The sequence below is a fragment of the Macaca fascicularis genome, chromosome 2 (genome assembly GCF_037993035.2).
Source record: "Macaca fascicularis isolate 582-1 chromosome 2, T2T-MFA8v1.1".
Lineage (NCBI taxonomy): Eukaryota > Metazoa > Chordata > Mammalia > Primates > Cercopithecidae > Macaca > Macaca fascicularis.
Genome location: NC_088376.1, coordinates 87302203 through 87322889, shown reverse-complemented (window position 1 = coordinate 87322889; position 20687 = coordinate 87302203). Strand labels below are relative to the sequence as shown.

The 20687-nt window shown below is 36.5% G+C and overlaps 1 protein-coding gene across 7 annotated transcripts in view; it reads right to left on the bottom strand.

The window, feature by feature from the left end:
• The window catches only part of NAALADL2 (N-acetylated alpha-linked acidic dipeptidase like 2), a 1467871-nt gene that overhangs the window by 222485 nt on the left and 1224699 nt on the right, over nucleotides 1-20687 (bottom strand). For 6 of the 7 annotated variants that reach the window (XM_065540193.2, XM_074031421.1, XM_065540194.2 and 3 more), the window contains one exon: nucleotides 18312-18458. The exons of the other annotated variant lie outside the window; for it this stretch is intronic. In XM_065540193.2, the coding sequence (XP_065396265.1) occupies nucleotides 18312-18458 (147 nt within the window). The remainder of the gene's footprint in view (nucleotides 1-18311; nucleotides 18459-20687) is intronic. 7 annotated transcript variants of the gene reach the window in all.

The window sequence follows — 20687 nt, the reverse complement described above, 5'->3', positions numbered from 1 at the left end:
TGAGCCGAGATCATGCCACTGCACTCCAGCCTGGGCGACAGAGCGAGACTCCATCTCAAAAAAAAAAAAAAAAAAAAAGAGAAAAGAAAAGAAAAGAAAAGAGAAAAGAAAAAAAGAAAGAAAGAAAGTCTCCTAAATTGAGCTCTTACTTAAAAACACATCTCCCATATACTGTGTTTCTTTAACTGAACATTCTACATTTTGGGACAACTTCTTACTTCTTTTTATACCCTTATAATATTATATTTTGAAACCTATTTTCAACCATATCCTGGGAATAGTTTGCTGTATTGAGTACCTCATAGGTTCAGGTCACAACCACTGAATAGATACACCTTTTAAAACCCAGTTTAGACCAAAACCCAATTGAGGTTGCCAATGACTCTATAATAATTGGTTCAGGTCTCCACATTTCTTAGGGACAAATCTAAGGTAACAAGATTAAGGCATTGGATCAGGTTTATTCACGAATATACATACTTTTCCCACACCAGGACTTATTGTCTTTTGGCATACTCAAACTGTGGGTTGTACAGTCTAGGCATTTTTTTTTTTACCCCGAAGTTTTTCAAAGTTAAATCAACATAGATGTGTACAGAGTCCACAACTCCCCTTTTAGATCAAGTTCTAGTTACTCTGAGTTCTAGAATCTCAGAATTTCCTGCCCAAATGGCCCCATATCTGCTTCCAGTGATTGAGTAGCCCTCTTCTCCAGGTCTGTCATCTCCAGGTGTATCACATCTAGGTTTGTCATCTGTCCCTTCACAGTGTAATACAAAGTCAAGAAAGTGGATAAGGAGCAAGTATTTGTGTGGGTTATGAACTGTGCTTAAAAATGCAAACTGGGGTGTCCACACACGTATATGAAAGGTCTCTCATGGTGTGAGATGGAGTCAAGGTAGGCAGCAAAGGAAAAATATGTCAAGAATCACTAATCAGGGGCTGGGGACCAGTACTTCCTCTTTTACCACATTTGGGCATGGGATTCTCAGGAGTCTCAAGTTAGGAAGGTTTTTCTCAAGTTAGGAAGGAAGATAAAATTTTATTTAACAGTATTTTAATTTGATTCATAACATTTAAATATTTAGTATTTTTCCATATGGTATATATGCCTTCATTGCTACCATTGCCTCATGTTCACCTGAAAATTTAGGAGAAGCCCAGGCTATGGCTTCACCTGTGAGCTAATATAAAATATCAAGTTTAATCAACTGAAATAGACTAAATTTCAGAATCAACTAAAAAATTGAAAATACTGTTGACCCTTTAACAATATGAGTTTGAACTGCATGGGTGAGAAAAGAAGCAAGAGCAAGCATAAAACATTTAGGAGTTTAGAAGCACTGGGAGTAGGGAGAACTTAGTCTGCAATTAACTCTTTTTAAAACTTTCAGTCAATTGAATGAATCTGTCTAAGCTTTTATTTCCTTTTATTATAGAGTAATGAATAAAAATATTTGGGATCCATGATCAATGCTACTCTAAAAATCAATGAATCAATGAGTGTTGTTGTTGTTAGTCCATCAGAGGGAGTCAGGGCCATGCACATCTGTGGATTCACTACTCTTGGGACCATCCTTTTACCAAAGATGCCTCTGATCTTACTTTAATCACTTGGATTGTTCAAAATCATCCCTGAACTGCTGGGAGTCTTCAAACCAATGATAGTCAATGGGGTTTGTTTTCCTAACCTTGGCAGTTTGGCTAGTACTGGGAGACAAAGCACCCTAAATTCAACTCCAACGTTTTGCCATGGGCAATGTCCTAATCCAATGTTATTATTTCTAAGCATAGGTCCCAGAAGCATTTACCCAAAATTTCTTATATGTATTACGGTTGAATTAATACATACATACATATATATGTATATATGTCATTAATTAGAAATTATTTGTAAGCATGCAGTATATGTAAAATTTCTTATGCTCTAATAAGAATCATCATGAATAAAAATAAAGCAACAAAGTACTGGTTTAGGAAACTGAAAATGACCTTGTACATAAAGGTAGAGTTTATTTTTTCCTACTTTTGTCCACTTCTCAGTAGTACATAAACATTGCACTATTTAGAATTAAAATGTTCTTTACTTGTAACAGAATATTAGACAAGAATAATTTCAAGGCTAAAGCTATTGACAAGAGACTGTAGAAATAAAAATACTGGTAAATACTTTGTTCTCTTCAGCATTATTTCTATTCATTTAAAGTCTAGGAACAGAATCATCATGAAAGGAGACTGAAGACAACTGTAGCCCTCCTGAGACTAATGTAAAAGCCAAAACTTTCATAAAGAAGCAATAGTGATCTTTATAAGCCAAGTAGCCTTGGCCTCAATCTATTTTTTTTTATTTTTTAACATTTATGAGACTTCAAAGCTACTGTGTCTATCTTTGTAGTCTGCACAGAAACATTTGCTTATTTAAAAAATAAAAACAAGATAAGTTTCTGTGTATGTAAGCTGTGAAATAGGCATAGAAACCTGCCATTCCAAATGCAATTAAAATAAGATGAAGGTGTAGAGATTCAAGAATAGGGCATGGAAATTCATTCATGGCCATAGTCATCATCCACAGCTATTTGAGCTCCAGATGAGTCAATTCTTACTGGAGTTTATTGTTAGAGCATATGGGTATCAAAACTATTCTTAACATTATAATCTTAAATTTAAAAAAATCATCTAAATTAGTTTCCAAATATTTTTAATCTAAAAATATTCTATTCAAAGAAATGTGGCATTGTCATCAAAATTAGAAGACATGAACTTGTTCATCTCATATTCCAAAATCAACTTGGAAATAAAATTAGGAAACAAGGGATAGAACAAATGCAACATAAAAGCAGCTAGCCTTTACATTACATGGACAATTACCAAGGAATGAAGAGACAGGAAAAACCAACATCATATCTTTATTTCTTTTAATTTAGGAAACTAAATACTCATGATTACAGTAGGTTGATTTTATCATATTTTTCCTATAATGCCCTTAATTCATTCCACTTATATTTCTTGGAAATATAAACTTTTAGATGCATAGAATCTAGTTATAGGCTATGTTTTGTAAAACAATAAGCAAACTACTATAAGGAAACATTAACATTAGTTTTTGTCAGTATTTAAAAATTATCAGTTTATTTTCAATTCAGCTAAGAAATATTACCCATTTATAGCTGTTGCTTAAAGTTGAGAATGGCCAAAGCTAAAACATTTAGGACCTTTGTATAGAAAACTAGAAAAATATACCGCACTATGAATCTAGTGGAAGATAAAAGGTATTTTAGAAATCCAGTCATGTCCTGCATAACATGTTGGTCAATGATGGATGGCATATGCTATGGTAGTCCCAGAAGAGTACAATGGTTCCTGTGGCCTAGTGAGGTCTTGAAGATCCTTATGCTGTGGAGGGCTAGTTACTGTGTATGTTTGTGTCTCAGTTTTTAACAAAAAAGTTTTAAAAGTAAATACATAAATAATTTATAAAAATAGAAAAAAGCTTATAGAATAAGGAGAGAAAGAAAGAAAATATTTTTGTACAGCTGTGTAATGTGTTGTGTTTTAAGCTAAATGTTATTGCAAAAGGGTCAAAAAGTTAAAAAAAAGTTTACAAAGTAAAAAAGTTACAGTAAACTAAGGTTATTTATTACTAAAGAAAGATTTTTAAAATAAATTTAGTGCAGCCTATGTGTATAGTGTTTATTAAGTCTTTAATAGTGCACAGAAATGTCCTAGGCCTTCACATTCATTCACCACTCACTCATTCACCCAGAGAAACTTACAGTCCTGTAAGCTCCATTCATAATGTGTCCTATACATGTGTACTTTTATATTATACTTTACTGTACTTTTTATATGTTTAGATTCACAAATACCATTGTATTATAATTGGCTATAGTATTCAGTACAGTCTACAGTATCATGCTGTGCAGGTTTGCGGCCTAGGATGAATAGGCTATGCCATATAGCCTAGGTGTGAAGGAGGCTATACCATCTAGTTTTGTGTAAGTACACTCCATGATGCTTACACAACAAAATCACCTAATGACATTTCTCAGAACATATTTCCATCATTAGAGGCACATGACTGTACATCATTTTATCTAGAAAACCCTAAGAAACAGCATAAAAGTCGAGAAAAGAGTCCAGAAATCTGGTGATAGAATGTTAGGTTGGAATCTTGATTCTATCATTTAACAGATGGGTGACCTTGGCCAGTTTTCATAACCGCTTTGTGCTCAGTTTCCTCATCTTTAATAAAAGTGATAACAGTAGGGCAGGTGTGGTAGCTCACACCTGTAATCCCAGTACTTTGGGAGGACAAGATGGGTAGATGACCTGACGTCAGGAGTTCGAGACTAGCCTGGGCAACATGGTGATATCCCATCTCTACTAAAAATACAAAAATTAGCTGGGCGTGGTGACGCATGCCTGTAATCCCAGCTACTCGGGAGGCTGAGCCAGGAGAATCACTTGAACCTGGGAGGTGGAGGTTGCAGTGAGCCGAGATTGCAACAATGCACTCTAGCCTGGATGACAGAGCCAGACTCCATCACAAAAAAACAAAAAACAAAAAAAAAACAAACAAAAAAAAGTAGTAACAATAGTACCTTCCTCATTGGTGCTAGTTACTACTTTATAACTACAATAATTGAGTTAACATGTATAAAAGACTTAGAACAATGCCTGGCACAAACATTACGAGTGTATGTTAAATATAATTTTCCTTGCTTTATCTTGCCTTTATCATTTCACTGTAAATTGGAAGTCCTCTTGGCAAACATGATTTGTCCCACTAGTTGACAGGTTAATTAATTAGAAGCTAGTTCATATAATCAGTTTTTTAAAAAGAAATCATTAAGTAAAACATTGTATTTGAATTAAAAACCTGTGAGTCTATATTTATTGGCCAATATTTTGAAGTGAAGCCAAGGCTTTTTCTCTGAACATTGCCTTGTTGAATACAATTCTATTATTTCTTTCTTGCACTATACATTATCTGCATTACTGCCTTTTGTTTAAAATAAAACTTTAAAAAATACTCATGAAGTAAACTGATTTCAGAATGCATCCAGATTACTATCAGTTTCCTCCAGTCTTTGATAGTTGCCTGGTTCCCCAAACATCAGATTTTTTATTTGCAGCTCATCCTTTCAGACTGTCATAAATATAGGTGTCTTAGAAGTTTTTTCTTTCATACTCATGATTCACAAGCTTATGTAACAATTACATTATCTAATCATGAAAAACAATTACATTTGCAGAGGGCATATACAGACAGTCTCCAACTTATGGTTTGACTTCACAATTTTTCTACTTTATGATAGTGTAAAAGTGATAAACATTCAGTAGGAAGCATACTTCAAATTTTGAATTTTGGTCTTTTTTATGGGCTAGTGATATGCATCACAATACTCTCTTGATGCTGGGCTCAATAATGTATCACAAAGACTATTTTATAATAAACTGTTGAACACATCATGTAATTTATTTTTTTTTTATTTTTTTAAAATTTATTTATTATTATTATACTTTAAGTTGTAGGGTACATGTGCATAACGTGCAGGTTTGTTACATATGTATACTTGTGCCATGTTGGTGTGCTGCACCCATCAACTCATCATTTACATCAGGTATAACTCCCAATGCAATCCCTCCCCACTCCCCCCTCCCCATGATAGGCCCCTGTGTGTGATGTTCCCCTTCCTGAGTCCAAGTGATCTTATTGTTCAGTTCCCACCTATGAGTGAGAACATGCGGTGTTTGGTTTTCTGTTCTTGTGATAGTTTGCTAAGAATGATGGTTTCCAGTTGCATCCATGTCCCTACAAAGGACACAAACTCATCCTTTTTGATGGCTGCATAGTATTCCATGGTGTATATGTGCCACATTTTCTTAATCCAATCTGTCACTGATGGACATTTGGGTTGATTCCAAGTCTTTGCTATTGTGAATAGTGCTGCAATAAACATACGTGTACATGTGTCTTTATAGCAGCATAATTTATAATCCTTTGGGTATATACCCAGTAATGGGATGGCTGGGTCATATGGTACATCTAGTTCTAGATCCTTGAGGAATCGCCATACTGTTTTCCATAATGGTTGAACTAGTTTACAATCCCACCAACAGTGTAAAAGTGTTCCTATTTCTCCACATCCTCTCCAGCACCTGTTGTTTCCTGACTTTTTAATGATCGCCTTTCTAACTGGTGTGAGATGGTATCTCATTGTGGTTTTGATTTGTATTTCTCTGATGGCCAGTGATGATGAGCATTTTTTCATGTGTCTGATGGCTGTATGAATGTCTTCTTTTGAGAAATGTCTGTTCATATCCTTTGCCCACTTTTTGATGGGGTTGTTTGTTTTTTTCTTGTAAATTTGTTTGAGTTCTTTGTAGGTTCTGGATATTAGCCCTTTGTCAGATGAGTAGATTGCAAAAATTTTCTCCCATTCTGTAGGTTGCCTGTTCACTCTGATGGTAGTTTCTTTTGCTGTGCAGAAGCTCTTTAGTTTAATGAGATCCCATTTGTCAATTTTGGCTTTTGCTGCCGTTGCTTTTGGTGTTTTAGACATGAAGTCTTTGCCCATGCCTATGTCCTGAATGGTACTACCTAGGTTTTCCTCTAGGATTTGTATGGTATTAGGTCTAACATTTAAGTCTCTAATCCATCTTGAATTAATTTTCATATAAGGAGTAAGGAAAGGATCCAGTTTCAGCTTTCTACTTATGGCTAGCCAATTTTCCCAGCACCATTTATTAAATAGGGAATCCTTTCCCCATTTCTTGTTTCTCTCAGGTTTGTCAAAGATCAGATGGCTGTAGATGTGTGGTATTATTTCTGAGGACTCTGTTCTGTTCTATTGGTCTATATCTCTGTTTTGGTACTAGTACCATGCTGTTTTGGTTACTGTAGCCTTGTAGTATAGTTTGAAGTCAGGTAGCGTGATGCCTCCAGCTTTGTTCTTTTGACTTAGGATTGTCTTGGAGATGCGGGCTCTTTTTTGGTTCCATATGAACTTTAAAGCAGTTTTTTCCAATTCTGTGAAGAAACTCATTGGTAGCTTGATGGGGATGGCATTGAATCTATAAATTACCTTGGGCAGTATGGCCATTTTCACGATATTGATTCTTCCTATCCATGAGCATGGTATGTTCTTCCATTTGTTTGTGTCCTCTTTGATTTCACTGAGCAGTGGTTTGTAGTTCTCCTTGAACAGGTCCTTTACATCCCTTGTAAGTTGGATTCCTAGGTATTTTATTCTCTTTGAAGCAATTGTGAATGGAAGTTCATTCCTGATTTGGCTCTCTGTTTGTCTGTTACTGGTGTATAAGAATGCTTGTGATTTTTGCACATTAATTTTGTATCCTGAGACTTTGCTGAAGTTGCTTATCAGCTTAAGGAGATTTTGGGCTGAGACAATGGGGTTTTCTAAATATACAATCATGTCTTCTGCAAACAGGGACAATTTGACTTCTTCTTTTCCTAACTGAATACCCTTGATTTCTTTCTCTTGCCTAATTGCCCTAGCCAGAACTTCCAACACTATGTTGAATAGGAGTGGTGAGAGAGGGCATCCCTGTCTTGTGCCAGTTTTCAAAGGGAATTTTTCCAGTTTTTGCCCATTCAGTATGATATTGGCTGTAGGTTTGTCATAAATAGCTGTTATTATTTTGAGGTACGTTCCATCAATACCGAATTTATTGAGCGTTTTTAGCATGAAGGGCTGTTGAATTTTGTCAAAAGCCTTTTCTGCATCTATTGAGATAATCATGTGGTTCTTGTCTTTGGTTCTGTTTATATGCTGGATTATGTTTATTGATTTGCGAATGTTGAACCAGCCTTGCATCCCAGGGATGAAGCCCACTTGATCATGGTGGATAAGCTTTTGGATGTGTTGCTGAATCCGGTTTGCCAGTATTTTATTGAGGATTTTTGCATCGATGTTCATCAGGGATATTGGTCTAAAATTCTCTTTTTTTGTTGTGTCTCTGCCAGGCTTTGGTATCAGGATGATGTTGGCCTCATAAAATGAGTTAGGGAGGATTCCCTCTTTTTCTATTGATTGGAATAGTTTCAGAAGGAATGGTACCAACTGCTCCTTGTACCTCTGGTAGAATTCAGCTGTGAATCCATCTGGTCCTGGACTTTTTTTGGTTGGTAGGCTATTAATTATTGCCTCAATTTCAGAGCCTGCTATTGGTCTCTTCAGGGATTCAACTTCTTCCTGGTTTAGTCTTGGAAGAGTGTAAGTGTCCAGGAAATTATCCATTTCTTCTAGATTTTCCAGTTTATTTGCGTAGAGGTGTTTATAGTATTCTCTGATGGTAGTTTGTATTTCTGTGGGGTCGGTTGTGATATCCCCTTTATCCTTTTTAATTGCGTCGATTTGATTCTTCTCTCTTTTCTTCTTTGGTTTCAAAGAATATCTTTATTTCTGCCTTCATTTCATTATGTACCCAGTAGTCATTCAGGAGCAGGTTGTTCAGTTTCCATGTAGTTGAGTGGTTTTGATTGAGTTTCTTAGTCCTGAGTTCCAGTTTGATTGCACTGTGGTCTGAGAGACAGTTTGTTATAATTTCTGTTCTTGTACATTTGCTGAGGAGTGCTTTACTTCCAATTACGTGGTCAGTTTTGGAGTAAGTACGATGTCGTGCTGAGAAGAATGTATATTCTGTTGATTTGGGGTGGAGAGTTCTATAGATGTCTGTTAGGTCTGCTTGCTGCAGAGATGAGTTCAATTCCTGGATATCCTTGTTAACTTTCTGTCTCGTTGATCTGTCTAATGTTGACAGTGGAGTGTTGAAGTCTCCCATTATTATTGTATGGGAGTCTAAGTCTCTTTGTAAGTCTCTAAGGACTTGCTTTATGAATCTGGGTGCTCCTGTATTGGGTGCATATATATTTAGGATAGTTAGCTCTTCCTGTTGAATTGATCCCTTTACCATTATGTAATGGCCTTCTTTGTCTCTTTTGATCTTTGATGGTTTAAAGTCTGTTTTATCAGAGACTAGTATTGCAACCCCCGCTTTTTTTTGTTCTCCATTTGCTTGGTAAATCTTCCTCCATCCCTTTATTTTGAGCCTATGTATGTCTCTGAGTGTGAGATGGGTCTCCTGAATACAGCAGACTGATGGGTCTTGACTCTTGATCCAGTTTGCCAGTCTGTGTCTTTTAATTGGAGCATTTAGTCCATTTACATTTAAGGTTAAGATTGTTATGTGTGAACTTGATCCTGCCATTATGATATTAACTGGTTATTTTGCTCGTTAGTTGATGCAGTTTCTTCCTAGCCTTGATGGTCTTTACATTTTGGCATGTTTTTGCAATGGCTGGTACCGGTTGTTCCTTTCCATGTTTAGTGCTTCCTTCAGGGTCTCTTGTAAGGCAGGCCTAGTGGTGACAAAATCTCTAAGCATTTGCTTATCTGTAAAGGATTTTATTTCTCCTTCACTTATGAAACTTAGTTTGGCTGGATATGAAATTCTGGGTTTAAAATTCTTTTCTTTAAGAGTGTTGAATATTGGCCCCCACTCTCTTCTGGCTTGGAGAGTTTCTGCCGAGAGATCTGCTGTTAGTCTGATGGGCTTCCCTTTGTGGGTAACCCGACCTTTCTCTCTGGCTGCCCTTAAGATTTTTTCCTTCATTTCAACTTTGGTGAATCTGGCAATTATGTGTCTTGGAGTTGCTCTTCTCGACGAGTATCTTTGTGGCGTTCTCTGTATTTCCTGGATTTGAATGTTGGCCTGCCCTACTAGGTTGGGGAAGTTCTCCTGGATGATATCCTGAAGAGTGTTTTCCAACTTGGTTCCATTTTCCCCCTCACTTTCAGGCACCCCAATCAGACGTAGATTTGGTCTTTTTACATAATCCCATACTTCTTGCAGGCTTTGTTCATTTCTTTTTCTTCTTTTTTCTTTTGGTTTCTCTTCTCGCTTCATTTCATTCATTTGATCCTCAATCGCAGATACTCTTTCTTCCAGTTGATCGAGTCGGTTACTGAAGCTTGTGCATTTGTCACGTATTTCTCGTGTCATGGTTTTCATCTCTTTCATTTTGTTTATGACCTTCTCTGCATTAATTACTCTAGCCATCAATTCTTCCACTTTTTTTTCAAGATTTTTAGTTTCTTTGCGCTGGGTATGTAATTCCTCCTTTAGCTCTGAGAAATTTGATGGACTGAAGCCTTCTTCTCTCATCTCGTCAAAGTCATTCTCCGTCCAGCTTTGATCCGTTGCTGGCGATGAGCTGCGCTCCTTTGCCGGGGGAGATGCGCTCTTATTTTTTGAATTTCCAGCTTTTCTGCCCTGCTTTTTCCCCATCTTTGTGGTTTTATCTGCCTCTGGTCTTTGATGATGGTGATGTACTGATGGGGTTTTGGTGTAGGTGTCCTTCCTGTTTGATAGTTTTCCTTCTAACAGTCAGGACCCTCAGCTGTAGGTCTGTTGGAGATTGCTTGAGGTCCACTCCAGACCCTGTTTGCTTGGGTATCAGCAGCAGAGGCTGCAGAAGATAGAATATTTCTGAACAGCGAGTGTACCTGTCTGATTCTTGCTTTGGTAGCTTCCTCTCAGGGGTGTACTCCACCCTGTGAGGTGTGGGGTGTCAGACTGCCCCTAGTGGGGGATGTCTCCCAGTTAGGCTACTCAGGGGTCAGGGACCCACTTGAGCAGGGAGTCTGTCCCTTCTCAGATCTCAACCTCCGTGTTGGGAGATCCACTGCTCTCTTCAAAGCTGTCAGACAGAGTCGTTTGCGTATGCAGAGGTTTCGGCTGTGTTTGTTATTGCCCTGTCCCCAGAGGTGGAGTCTACAGAGACAGGCAGGTTTCCTTGAGCTGCTGTGAGCTCCACCCACTTCGAGCTTCCCAGCAGCTTTGTTTACCTACTTAAGCCTCAGCAATGGCAGGCGCCCCTCCCCCAGCCTCCCTGCTGCCTTGCCGGTAGATCACAGACTGCTGTGCTAGCAATGAGGGAGGCTCCGTGGGTGTGGGACCCTCCCGGCCAGGTGTGGGATATGATCTCCTGGTGTGCCTGTTTGCTTAAAGCGCAGTATTGGGGTGGAAGTTACCCGATTTTCCAGGTGTTGTGTGTCTCAGTTCCCCTGGCTAGGAAAAGGGATTCCCTTCCCCCTTGCACTTCCCAGGTGAAGCAATGCCTCGCCCTGCTTCAGCTCTCGCTGGTCGGGCTGCAGCAGCTGACCAGCACCGATCATCCGGCACTCCCCAGTGAGATGAACCCAGTACCTCAGTTGAAAATGCAGAAATCACCGGTCTTCTGTGTCGCTCGCGCTGGGAGTTGGAGACTGGAGCTGTTCCTATTCGGCCATCTTGCTCCGCCCCCCTCCATGTAATTTATTGACCACTGTACCAAAAGAGTTCTGAGTATAGGCTAGGCTAAGGTAACATGTTTGATAGGTTAGGTGTGTTAAATGCATTTTAGACATGAAGTTGTCAACATACAGTGAGTTTATTGGGCTGTAACCCCACTGTTAAGTCAAGTAGCATCTGTATACATTTGAGAATGTAGTTGACTCCAGGCAAGCATATCACTGAACCTGAGAGAACACAAGTGTGCAAAACTCCAGAAAAGGTCTTACTATGATGAGCTTCAGAAATCTTTGATCGTTGGCCATTACGTTTTAAAGGAGTGGAAACTGTCAATTAGTTCTGCATGTTGGTTAAATGGAAGTCATTGATAAGAACCTCTACTGTACCTACTTTATGTAATTGTTTATATGAATGAGTTTGAATCTAGACTGTGACCACTTTGAGGGAAAGAGGGGCATGTTTTATTCATCTTTGTATTTCTAACACAGTGCCTGGATCACAGCAAGTGCTTAATAACTGCTGGCTAAATAACAAATATCTGTTAGCAGTTAATAAAGTATGTTGAAGTTGTCCTATATTCTTAACTTTACTGCTGTCAATTTTATAACATGGTTTATCATTAAACCCACCTGCAAGTAGTTTTATTGAAATTATTTTTAAAAAGACTTTATTAGAAAACTGCCTCCATCATAACAAGGATGATCACAAGATAATTACTGAAAACAGCATTAGAATTAAAATATAGTATGTTAGTTTGATCCAATGATGATAGTCATTTAGAACAAATCTTCTTATTTGGAATTCTAAGCAAGGACAACTGCTAAGGGAAAGCTGTCCTCCTTGTAGCCATTTCAAAATATTAGGCAATTGGAAGTATGATCTTTTAAATTATCCATTTGAGTTTTAAGTGTATCTCTATTTTATTTTTTTTAGTATTTGTCTCATATTTCAACTTCTTGTGTTTATTCCTCAGACTCTTAGAAGCATACAGTAATTTTAACAGCACTTCCTTTGTGACAGGCATTTCATATACTGTACAATCAAGGTTTTCAATTCTGCTCTATAACTGTTGATTTGTGATTGGGGTTTAACCTTCTCTTCTAAAGAAATGCCTTTAAGAAGCAGAATTCTTTGCAGAGCCACAGTTTATGGGAGTGTTTTATTCTCTACTTCATGCTGTTTGTAAGGTGAATGGGATAGCAATACTCAAAGATGCCCAGAAATGATACACAGTTTTATATAGAATCACAGCTCAAATCTTTGAATAAGATGTAACTGAATGCCTTGTCAGACATCACAACAAATAAAGTAGACTGGTCTAACCAAGTCCATTTCCTCAAATAAGAATTCCTCTAAGTGTGGGCCAGAGACCTTCAAGGATCAGGAGATCAAAACTATTTTTATAATGCTAGTAATATTATATGCTTTTTTTACTCTCATTTTCACTCTGCATTCACAAGTGTGTGGAGTACAACAAGTTCATTAAGATGGATTCAGAGTCCACATTGATATTAACCTTTAGGAAACTAACACTCGTTAAGTTTCAGTGTAGTTCCAAAGAAAAATACTTGTCATTATATGAATAAAATATTGGACCAGATTTTTCTTCATACTTTTACAATAAAGCAACATATTATAAAATATAATGCAGGAACAGGTATGAAAATCCAATTGTCTTGTATTCAGGCTTTATTTATTTATTTATTCATTTTGAGACAGAGTCGCCCTCTTGCCCAGGCTGGAGTGCAATGGCACCATCTCGGCTCACTACAACCTCCGCCCACAGGGTTCAAGTGATTCTCCTGCCTCAGCCTCCTGAGTAGCTGGGATTACAAGCAACTGCCACCACGCCTGGCTAATTTTTGAATTTTTTAGTAGAGATGGGGTTTCACCATGTTCATCAGGCTGGTCCCAATCTCCTGACCTCGGGTGATCTGCCTGCCTCAGCCTGCCAAACTGCAGGGATTACAGGCGTGAGTCACTGCGACCGGCCTATTCAGCCTTTCTTCAAGAGATTTTTGAAACTGTAAAATAACATCACTCTTCTCATTTATATTTTTCTCTTGGTTAATATTTTTAAATAAAATAAGTTATTTTCATTAATTTGCATTAGATTTATTTATATTGATAATAATTATAATAAGGTAATACTAATTTAGTTATTGATACTATGAAATAATTTTAAAATAAATATTATGCATTTTTCTCACTTTTAGTTTCTACTATGTAGGTATTAACACATAATCAAAACTGTTTTGAGGAATCTTTGGTACTTTTGAGAGTAAATGGATTTTTAGACCAAAATGTTGAGAACCCCAGCACTAAATGAAGCAAATCTGATCTGAAAATAATAACAGCATATGTCTAAATACCATATTTTAAGACATTTTTTAAAAATAAGTTACAAAGAAAGATAATGATCTAGAGACAACACCAACAAACCCCTTTTCATCTTGTTTTCAATTGGCACACGTTGAAGTAGAAAAGGTAAAATCTCATTCTTAAGTGACTTTGTATAAATTTTGTAGTTACCCACATTAAAGGGATTTCATCAGATACTGCAAAACATCACTTGAACCTACAAACAGCTAAATGTAACCATTTTGTTTCCTTAAATCAAGAACTTTTAATGGACTTTGGAACTATTTCTGTTAACCTAAGATTGATCATGACTCAGTTCCAAATAGAAAATGTAATGAAAGACTGACCTCTTATTTAAGTAACAAATTATTCTACTGAGAATAAAACATGAAAAATCAGCACAAAACTATGAGTTACACTGTTTCAACATGTGTATATGTGTATTGTCAAACTGTGACTGTATTATGTTTGCACAAATGAACTACTTTTATTACTTTTATCTCATAGAATTACCTCAATGTTAAAGTTCACACACACGTACACACACACACACACACACACACACAGAGGCATAATTATATGCCGCTGTATACTGCTTTAAAAATTAGAATTGGTATCAGAGTTATCTAGTTTTAAAAAAAAAAAATTAGTAAGAGTTTCAAAATACCTATGCTACTTGAATTTCTGCCCCTGGGTTATTAAATGATATTGAAACAATTATGCCATGACTCCTGCTATATAAAAGCTATAATACTCTTTTATCTCATTATTATTTAAATGTTAAATGCTCTATTATAGAGGTAAATTGGGTTTAAAATAGAATGTTTCAAGCAGAAGAGAAAAAAACATAAGGTTAAACAGAGTGAGGAATCAGAGCTTCAATTTGTGATATGAAGCTTGCTAGGGCATGGATTGCTCTTTTGATATACTAAGAAGGACCCTCTGGCATGCCCTATAGAGAATAAATATACTGATCTGAAACAAAAATGTAAAACAGCTGCTAAGTGACAGAGGAAATGTGCATTGGATCACCAGACTGTCATAAATATTACATTCTTAATCAGAAAGCATTTGTCTTTTCCTTTTTGACAATCTCTGCATTGTATTTAATCTGTACAGAATGCTTCTCCCAACAGGTGCAATGGTGTTTATAAATCTAAAACCTTATTTAAATGAAGCTTACAACTGGAGATGTTTCAATTAACAGGGCACTATTTTATGAGAAGGAATCATTCTAATATTTGGCAAATCCATGGATTGCGATGCATTTGTAAAAGTTAATTATTGGAAAATTAGAGTATAGATACCAAGAAAAACTAAAGATCAAAGGGACTTTAAGCAATTTTATGCAATACATTTGCATTCAGAGAAACTACAGGTAAAAGCCATTGGTGTCAAATGTGGAATAGCTTGAAATATTGGGGATAGATATTTAAAAATATATCATGTTTTATAGACGTGTCCATAAAAATTGGCCTCTATTGCACTAGTTTATTTTCCTACGGTACAATTTTCCACCTATTATCATGATTCAGTTGTTGAAAATGAACATAATAGATCCATGATCAATCTTGCTGGACAAAACATATATAGATACATAGTAATTTGAAGGTTTGCATTATAATCACCCTAATAAGTATCAAATAGATAATTTCTTCAAAACCGTGGATATAATAATAAAAATAGTTCTTTTAGAAAATATCACTTTGAAAGTGGAAGCAGCTATAAAATTATTCACTTTAACTCTTTTACTAAAATGGGTGTGGAGATAATGAGCTCAGTCCCTACAGGGACCACACAGATACTATAAGTGACACAAGTCTGGTGAGACATGTGACCCTTACTTGAGTATTCATCTCCTAATCTTTGATAGAAACAGGTGTTGAAGAAAATATCCTTCTTAACTGCACTGTTGGACAAACAACATGGCAGGCTAGTGAGCAGTGCCCATTTAGTTGACTGTTTCCGTGGAGAAAAAGTTTACAATATTTCAAGAAATTAAATTTTTCAATAATGTACAGGTCAAACAAAATATATTGATAGATTATCTCTTGCCCTTGGGCTTCCAATTTGCAATCTTTAGTACAATAGTTGAGAACATAGGCTTACTGTTAAACATATCTTAGATGAACATCTGTTTTGGCCATTTATTATCTTTATGACCTTGGATAAGCTACTAGCCTTTAAATTCCATTTCATTCTCAGCCTGAACACAGTTAATAATAAAAGCTAATTTATAGTGATGTTTTAAATAATAAATGATACAAGGGGTATAAAATACTAAGCATGGCAAGTACTCAATAAGTGGTAAATAGGCAATAAGTGGTAGATATTATGGGTTTGTTTTGTTGTTGTTTTTGTTGTTGTTGTTGTTTTTGTTGTTTTTGTTTTGAGATAGTGTCGCACTCTGTCACCCAGGCTGGAGTGCAGTGGTGTGATCTTGGCTCACTGCAACCTCTGCCTCCAGGACTCCAGCGATCCTCCCATCACAGCCCTCCTAATCCCCCAGTAGCTGGGACTATAGGCGCCTGCAAACACAGCCAGCTAATTTTTGTATTATTTTGTAGAAACAAGGTTTCACCGTGTTGCCCAGGTATCGAACTTCTGGGCTCAAGCAATCTGCCCGTCTCGGCTTCCTAAAGTGCTGGGACTACAGGCATGAACCATTGCACCTATCCTTATTTTGTTTTTAATAAGATACAGATTTTTTTTAAAAAAGCAGAGGCCCAGAAACCAATGTAACTGGGCCATTAACATGAAGGGATTTAAAATTTCAGGCCTCCTAATTCCAAATCCACCAATCTATTTTCCATATGTATTTGTAACTGCAACTTCATATAAAAGCTCTAATTTCCTTACCTGCTTTACTAATTGGCATAGGACAAATATTTTTTACATCATGGGTAAAACCTTTTTTTTAATATTTAAAATTTCTCTTAATAGCTGTATACCAATATCAATTATAGGTTAACACAGAAAGCAAAGGTTACTCTGTTCCTCAGAGAGTTCATACAAAATTATTTCATCTCAAGCATTCACATTTTGTAAGGGACAAATCCATTTTAAAAATTCTTCCACTAAAGCAGTATCAACAAGGTCATTTGTTATAAAGCATAGGGGATTCTATTTTAATTACTTTTTTGGAGATAAATTATACAAATTATTTTGATGGTGTGAGGTAGATATTCTGGGAATAATTTGAAAAACTGATCGACTCCTTCAGACTAAGCCAGTTCTGGTAGATAGACTTTAGCCTTAGGATAATACAGTTGTTCTTAGAACTTCATTGGTCCCTGTTTCAAAATCTTCTCCCTATTAACACCTCAGATCCTCCAGTTGATCCTCATCAAATTCCACCTCTTCAGCCTGATAAACTTGTTTTCCTCAACAATTAACAAACTCCTGCCTTCTATTGATGTGTTCATATCTAAAAAGTTTAGAAATTATCACATTCATATGTTGTACTTACAATAAGACAATAATAACTGCAATAATGGGGTCTTCTTATCTGCTCAAGCTTAGCTAAACCCTCTACATGCATAGTCTCATGTAATCCTCACCACAGCTCTATAGATTCCATAAATATACCGAAGTACTTCATTTGTAAAATCATTTTGAAAGATGTTAAATAATTTGTCTAGTAAGTGTCAGAGTCAGGGCTTCCGTCTCATTCCCAAGGCTATACTATTCTCCCTAAATTCTTGTCTTAAAACTAAACCAAGATGAATTAGACACATAATAAATAAGAATTAAAATATTTTCTGTGTGGTTGCAGAGAAACATAAAGCCAAATATTACTCAACGCTGTTAATAATTAAGATGTTGCATATCTGAAGTTGAGCTAATGCAAACCTAATTTATGCACCCCTTCTGAGGAACATTTATATTTGAAGAGCAAGGCAGGTTTTACTGTACTTTCCAGCCATTATTTTGTTAATGCAATAATTACCTCAAGCAAGCCACTCTAGAGGTTTTCAAATAGCTCCGAATAATGCATAAATGATTTGTAAATGAAGGTGAAATGTCCCAACAGGGTTAGATCCACAGAGAAACAGTTTCCTGAGACATAATTCTGAGAAAGATTAGAAGGACTGAAGTCCAAAAGATGGATGAACAGAGACTTAATTAAGGTGAATCATGCTTTTGTGATATTCTTTGGAAAAAAATCCTTCCATCCTCACAAAAATGTGCTATATTTTCTAAGCAGGCAAACTATTGACAAACTTTGGGTAGCTAATCCACAAGACTCATATTAACATACAGAACATGAAATGCATTTTCCTTTGGGCAAGGAGAGGAGAATCTATTGCACATGTCATCTGTTTCTGTGAATACTGAAGATTACAATTATGTTTTGATGTTAATCCAACTACTGCAAATTTTTTGTTGCAGAGCACCATGTGAAAATGTGACAGTATAAATCTTTTTAAATTGAATTCAACACTTTTCAAAAGAGCTGATGTTTTCAAATACTATTGCAAAGCCTCTGAAAAGCAAGAATAACTCTCTAAATGAAGCCTCTTTTCTATAGTGAACTATTTGATATGAAAATTGAATAGCCAGGATAAAACCAAATTCTGCAGGTCTGCTATATTGTGTGTGTGTGTTTTGCATTTTTTAGAAACAATCACCTCTAATGCTTTGATGTCCTCATAAGCAAACTGCACGATGGGAACTCCAAGATGGTTGATGAAATAATCAGCATCACCTTGTATCTGTATAGAACTGATATTGGTTTCTGGGCACTGAGCTCTTCTGGTACAGTTGAAATTATTTTTCTGAAAAACATAATTTAAATTGTTAACACATACTATGCTTCCCAGGTCATCCCTAAATAAGTACTACTCAAAACACGGTCCACAGATCAGCAGCATCAATGTCGCCCTGGAGATCGTTAAAAATGCAAATGCTTAGGCTCCACACTGTCCTACCTAATGGGTGGTAGAGCCCAGGAATCTGCATTGTAACTCTCCTCTTTGATTCTGACGCTCACTGAAGCATAACTAGCACTGGCCAGAATTCAAGCTTTGCTTGCTGTTGTTGCTTCAAAAGCATTTTTTATCATAGGTTTAATTTGAACTCTGATGACTCTGACAATATTTAAAAGAATGTTGAGTCTCTAAAAAGGTGTAGCATTTTGTTTTTTTATTAAGTTTTCCCACAAACTTAAAGAATGCGTTGTTGGGTATAATTCTGTTCTTCTTAAAATGTTTATTAAAAACTAGAGAAGAGGCCAGGCATGGTGGCTCACTTCTGTAATCCCAGCACTCTGGGAGGCTGAGGCAGGCGGGTCACCTGAGGTCAAGAGTTTGAGACCAGCCTGGTCAACATGGTGAAACCTCATCTCTGCTAAAAATACAAAAATTAGCCGGGTATGGTGGCAGGTGCTTGTAATTCCAGCTATTCAGGAGGATGAGGCAGGAGACTTGTTTGAACCCAGGAGGCAGAGGTTGCAGTGAGCTGAGAGTGCACCATTGCACTCCAGGCTGGGCAACAAGAGCAAGGCTCTATCTCAATAAATAACAAGTAAATAAATAAAAATAAAATCTAGAGAAGAAATTTTCTCCATTTCTTCCTGAAAGCATATTCCTAGATGTTTTAAGGTTATAGGCCAACAACTACAGTGGATCATAGTGAACCACACAGCTAAGTGCAAGATCTGGGTAATATAAGATGATATAGGCTATTATTTCTTAAACTAAGAGTTGGCTGGCATGCAAAACAAATGACAGTAGCTTTACAAAAATAAAACAAACATCTAAAACAAACTAAAGGTCTTTTAATTAATATTTATTAAAATGTATTTTTTAACACATTTCTCAAAAATCTGAGATGCAGTGGCCTCAACTATGAAACGTGGAAGACTACCAATCTCCAGGGCAGTTGTGAGAAAATGAGGCAATAAATATATGAACAGCACATGTGGTAACAGGCACATAAAGTATGTACTCAATCCATGTTTGTCTTTGAGTCAAGACATCCATTTTTCAACCTCTCATGCTTCTTTGGCATGACATAATTTCAAAAATACTTTCAAATATAATGTATATAAAATAAAACTGGAAAATAAGACTCAAGCTCTACAGGGGAGATAGATGTCCCTGTGGTTAACAGGGACGATTAAATTTAAAAACAGAAGCAAGTGGCCTTGCTAGAGTGAGAAAGAGCAGCCACGTGCATTCTTGGAAAAAGCAGCTCCACAAACATTTGCTTTACACCCTGAGTCAGAACAGTTCCTGTAACCAGACACAAGAGAAACGAGCTGGAAACGGTCCCTCACCAGCCCTTTGAAAGAAAAGTTTGTCACAGAGTTCTCGTTTGGGGCATAGAAAACACCCAGTCAAAAGTTTGACAGAGAGTTCTGGGGGCATAGAAAACACCCAATCAGTACTCTACTATTTTGACCAATCAGAACTAAACAAGTTTGAATCCTTCATTTGCATAAATAGGCCTGATTGAGAACTGAGCGGGTAGTTTTCCGTATTTAAGCTAAACCCTCCCTTTGTTCTTCAGAAAATACGCTTTCACTTTTACTAAAATCTGTGCCTCCCTAGTCTAGAGATTGTTGTTTTAACAGTAAATAAAGCTCCCCACTTTTCCTTTGCAGATCATCTCGTCTTTTGCTAACATTTATGAAAAAACTGGAAAATACGTGGTGTAATATTAAGATTAGTTATTCCAACTTTTTTCAACTACAGTGCTAGATGTTATAAACATATAATAATGTTTCAATAACTAGTTTCTTTGAAGATCTAATGGAAAGATCTTTGCAACAAAATTAAACATCAATTAAAATGGAAAGCCAGTATGAACCTTTACAAGCAAGTCAGGGTTTCAGTTTACAGACAAGGCAGTGTTTCTGTTTAATGTGTTTACAACTATCTTGACTGATTAACCACTTTGGAAATAGAAAAATAATGTTTTTACCATACAGTCTAATCAGTAGCAACTTAATCCTTTTTATGGTGATCCCCACCCCTCACCACCGATTGGCTTCTTTCCAAAGC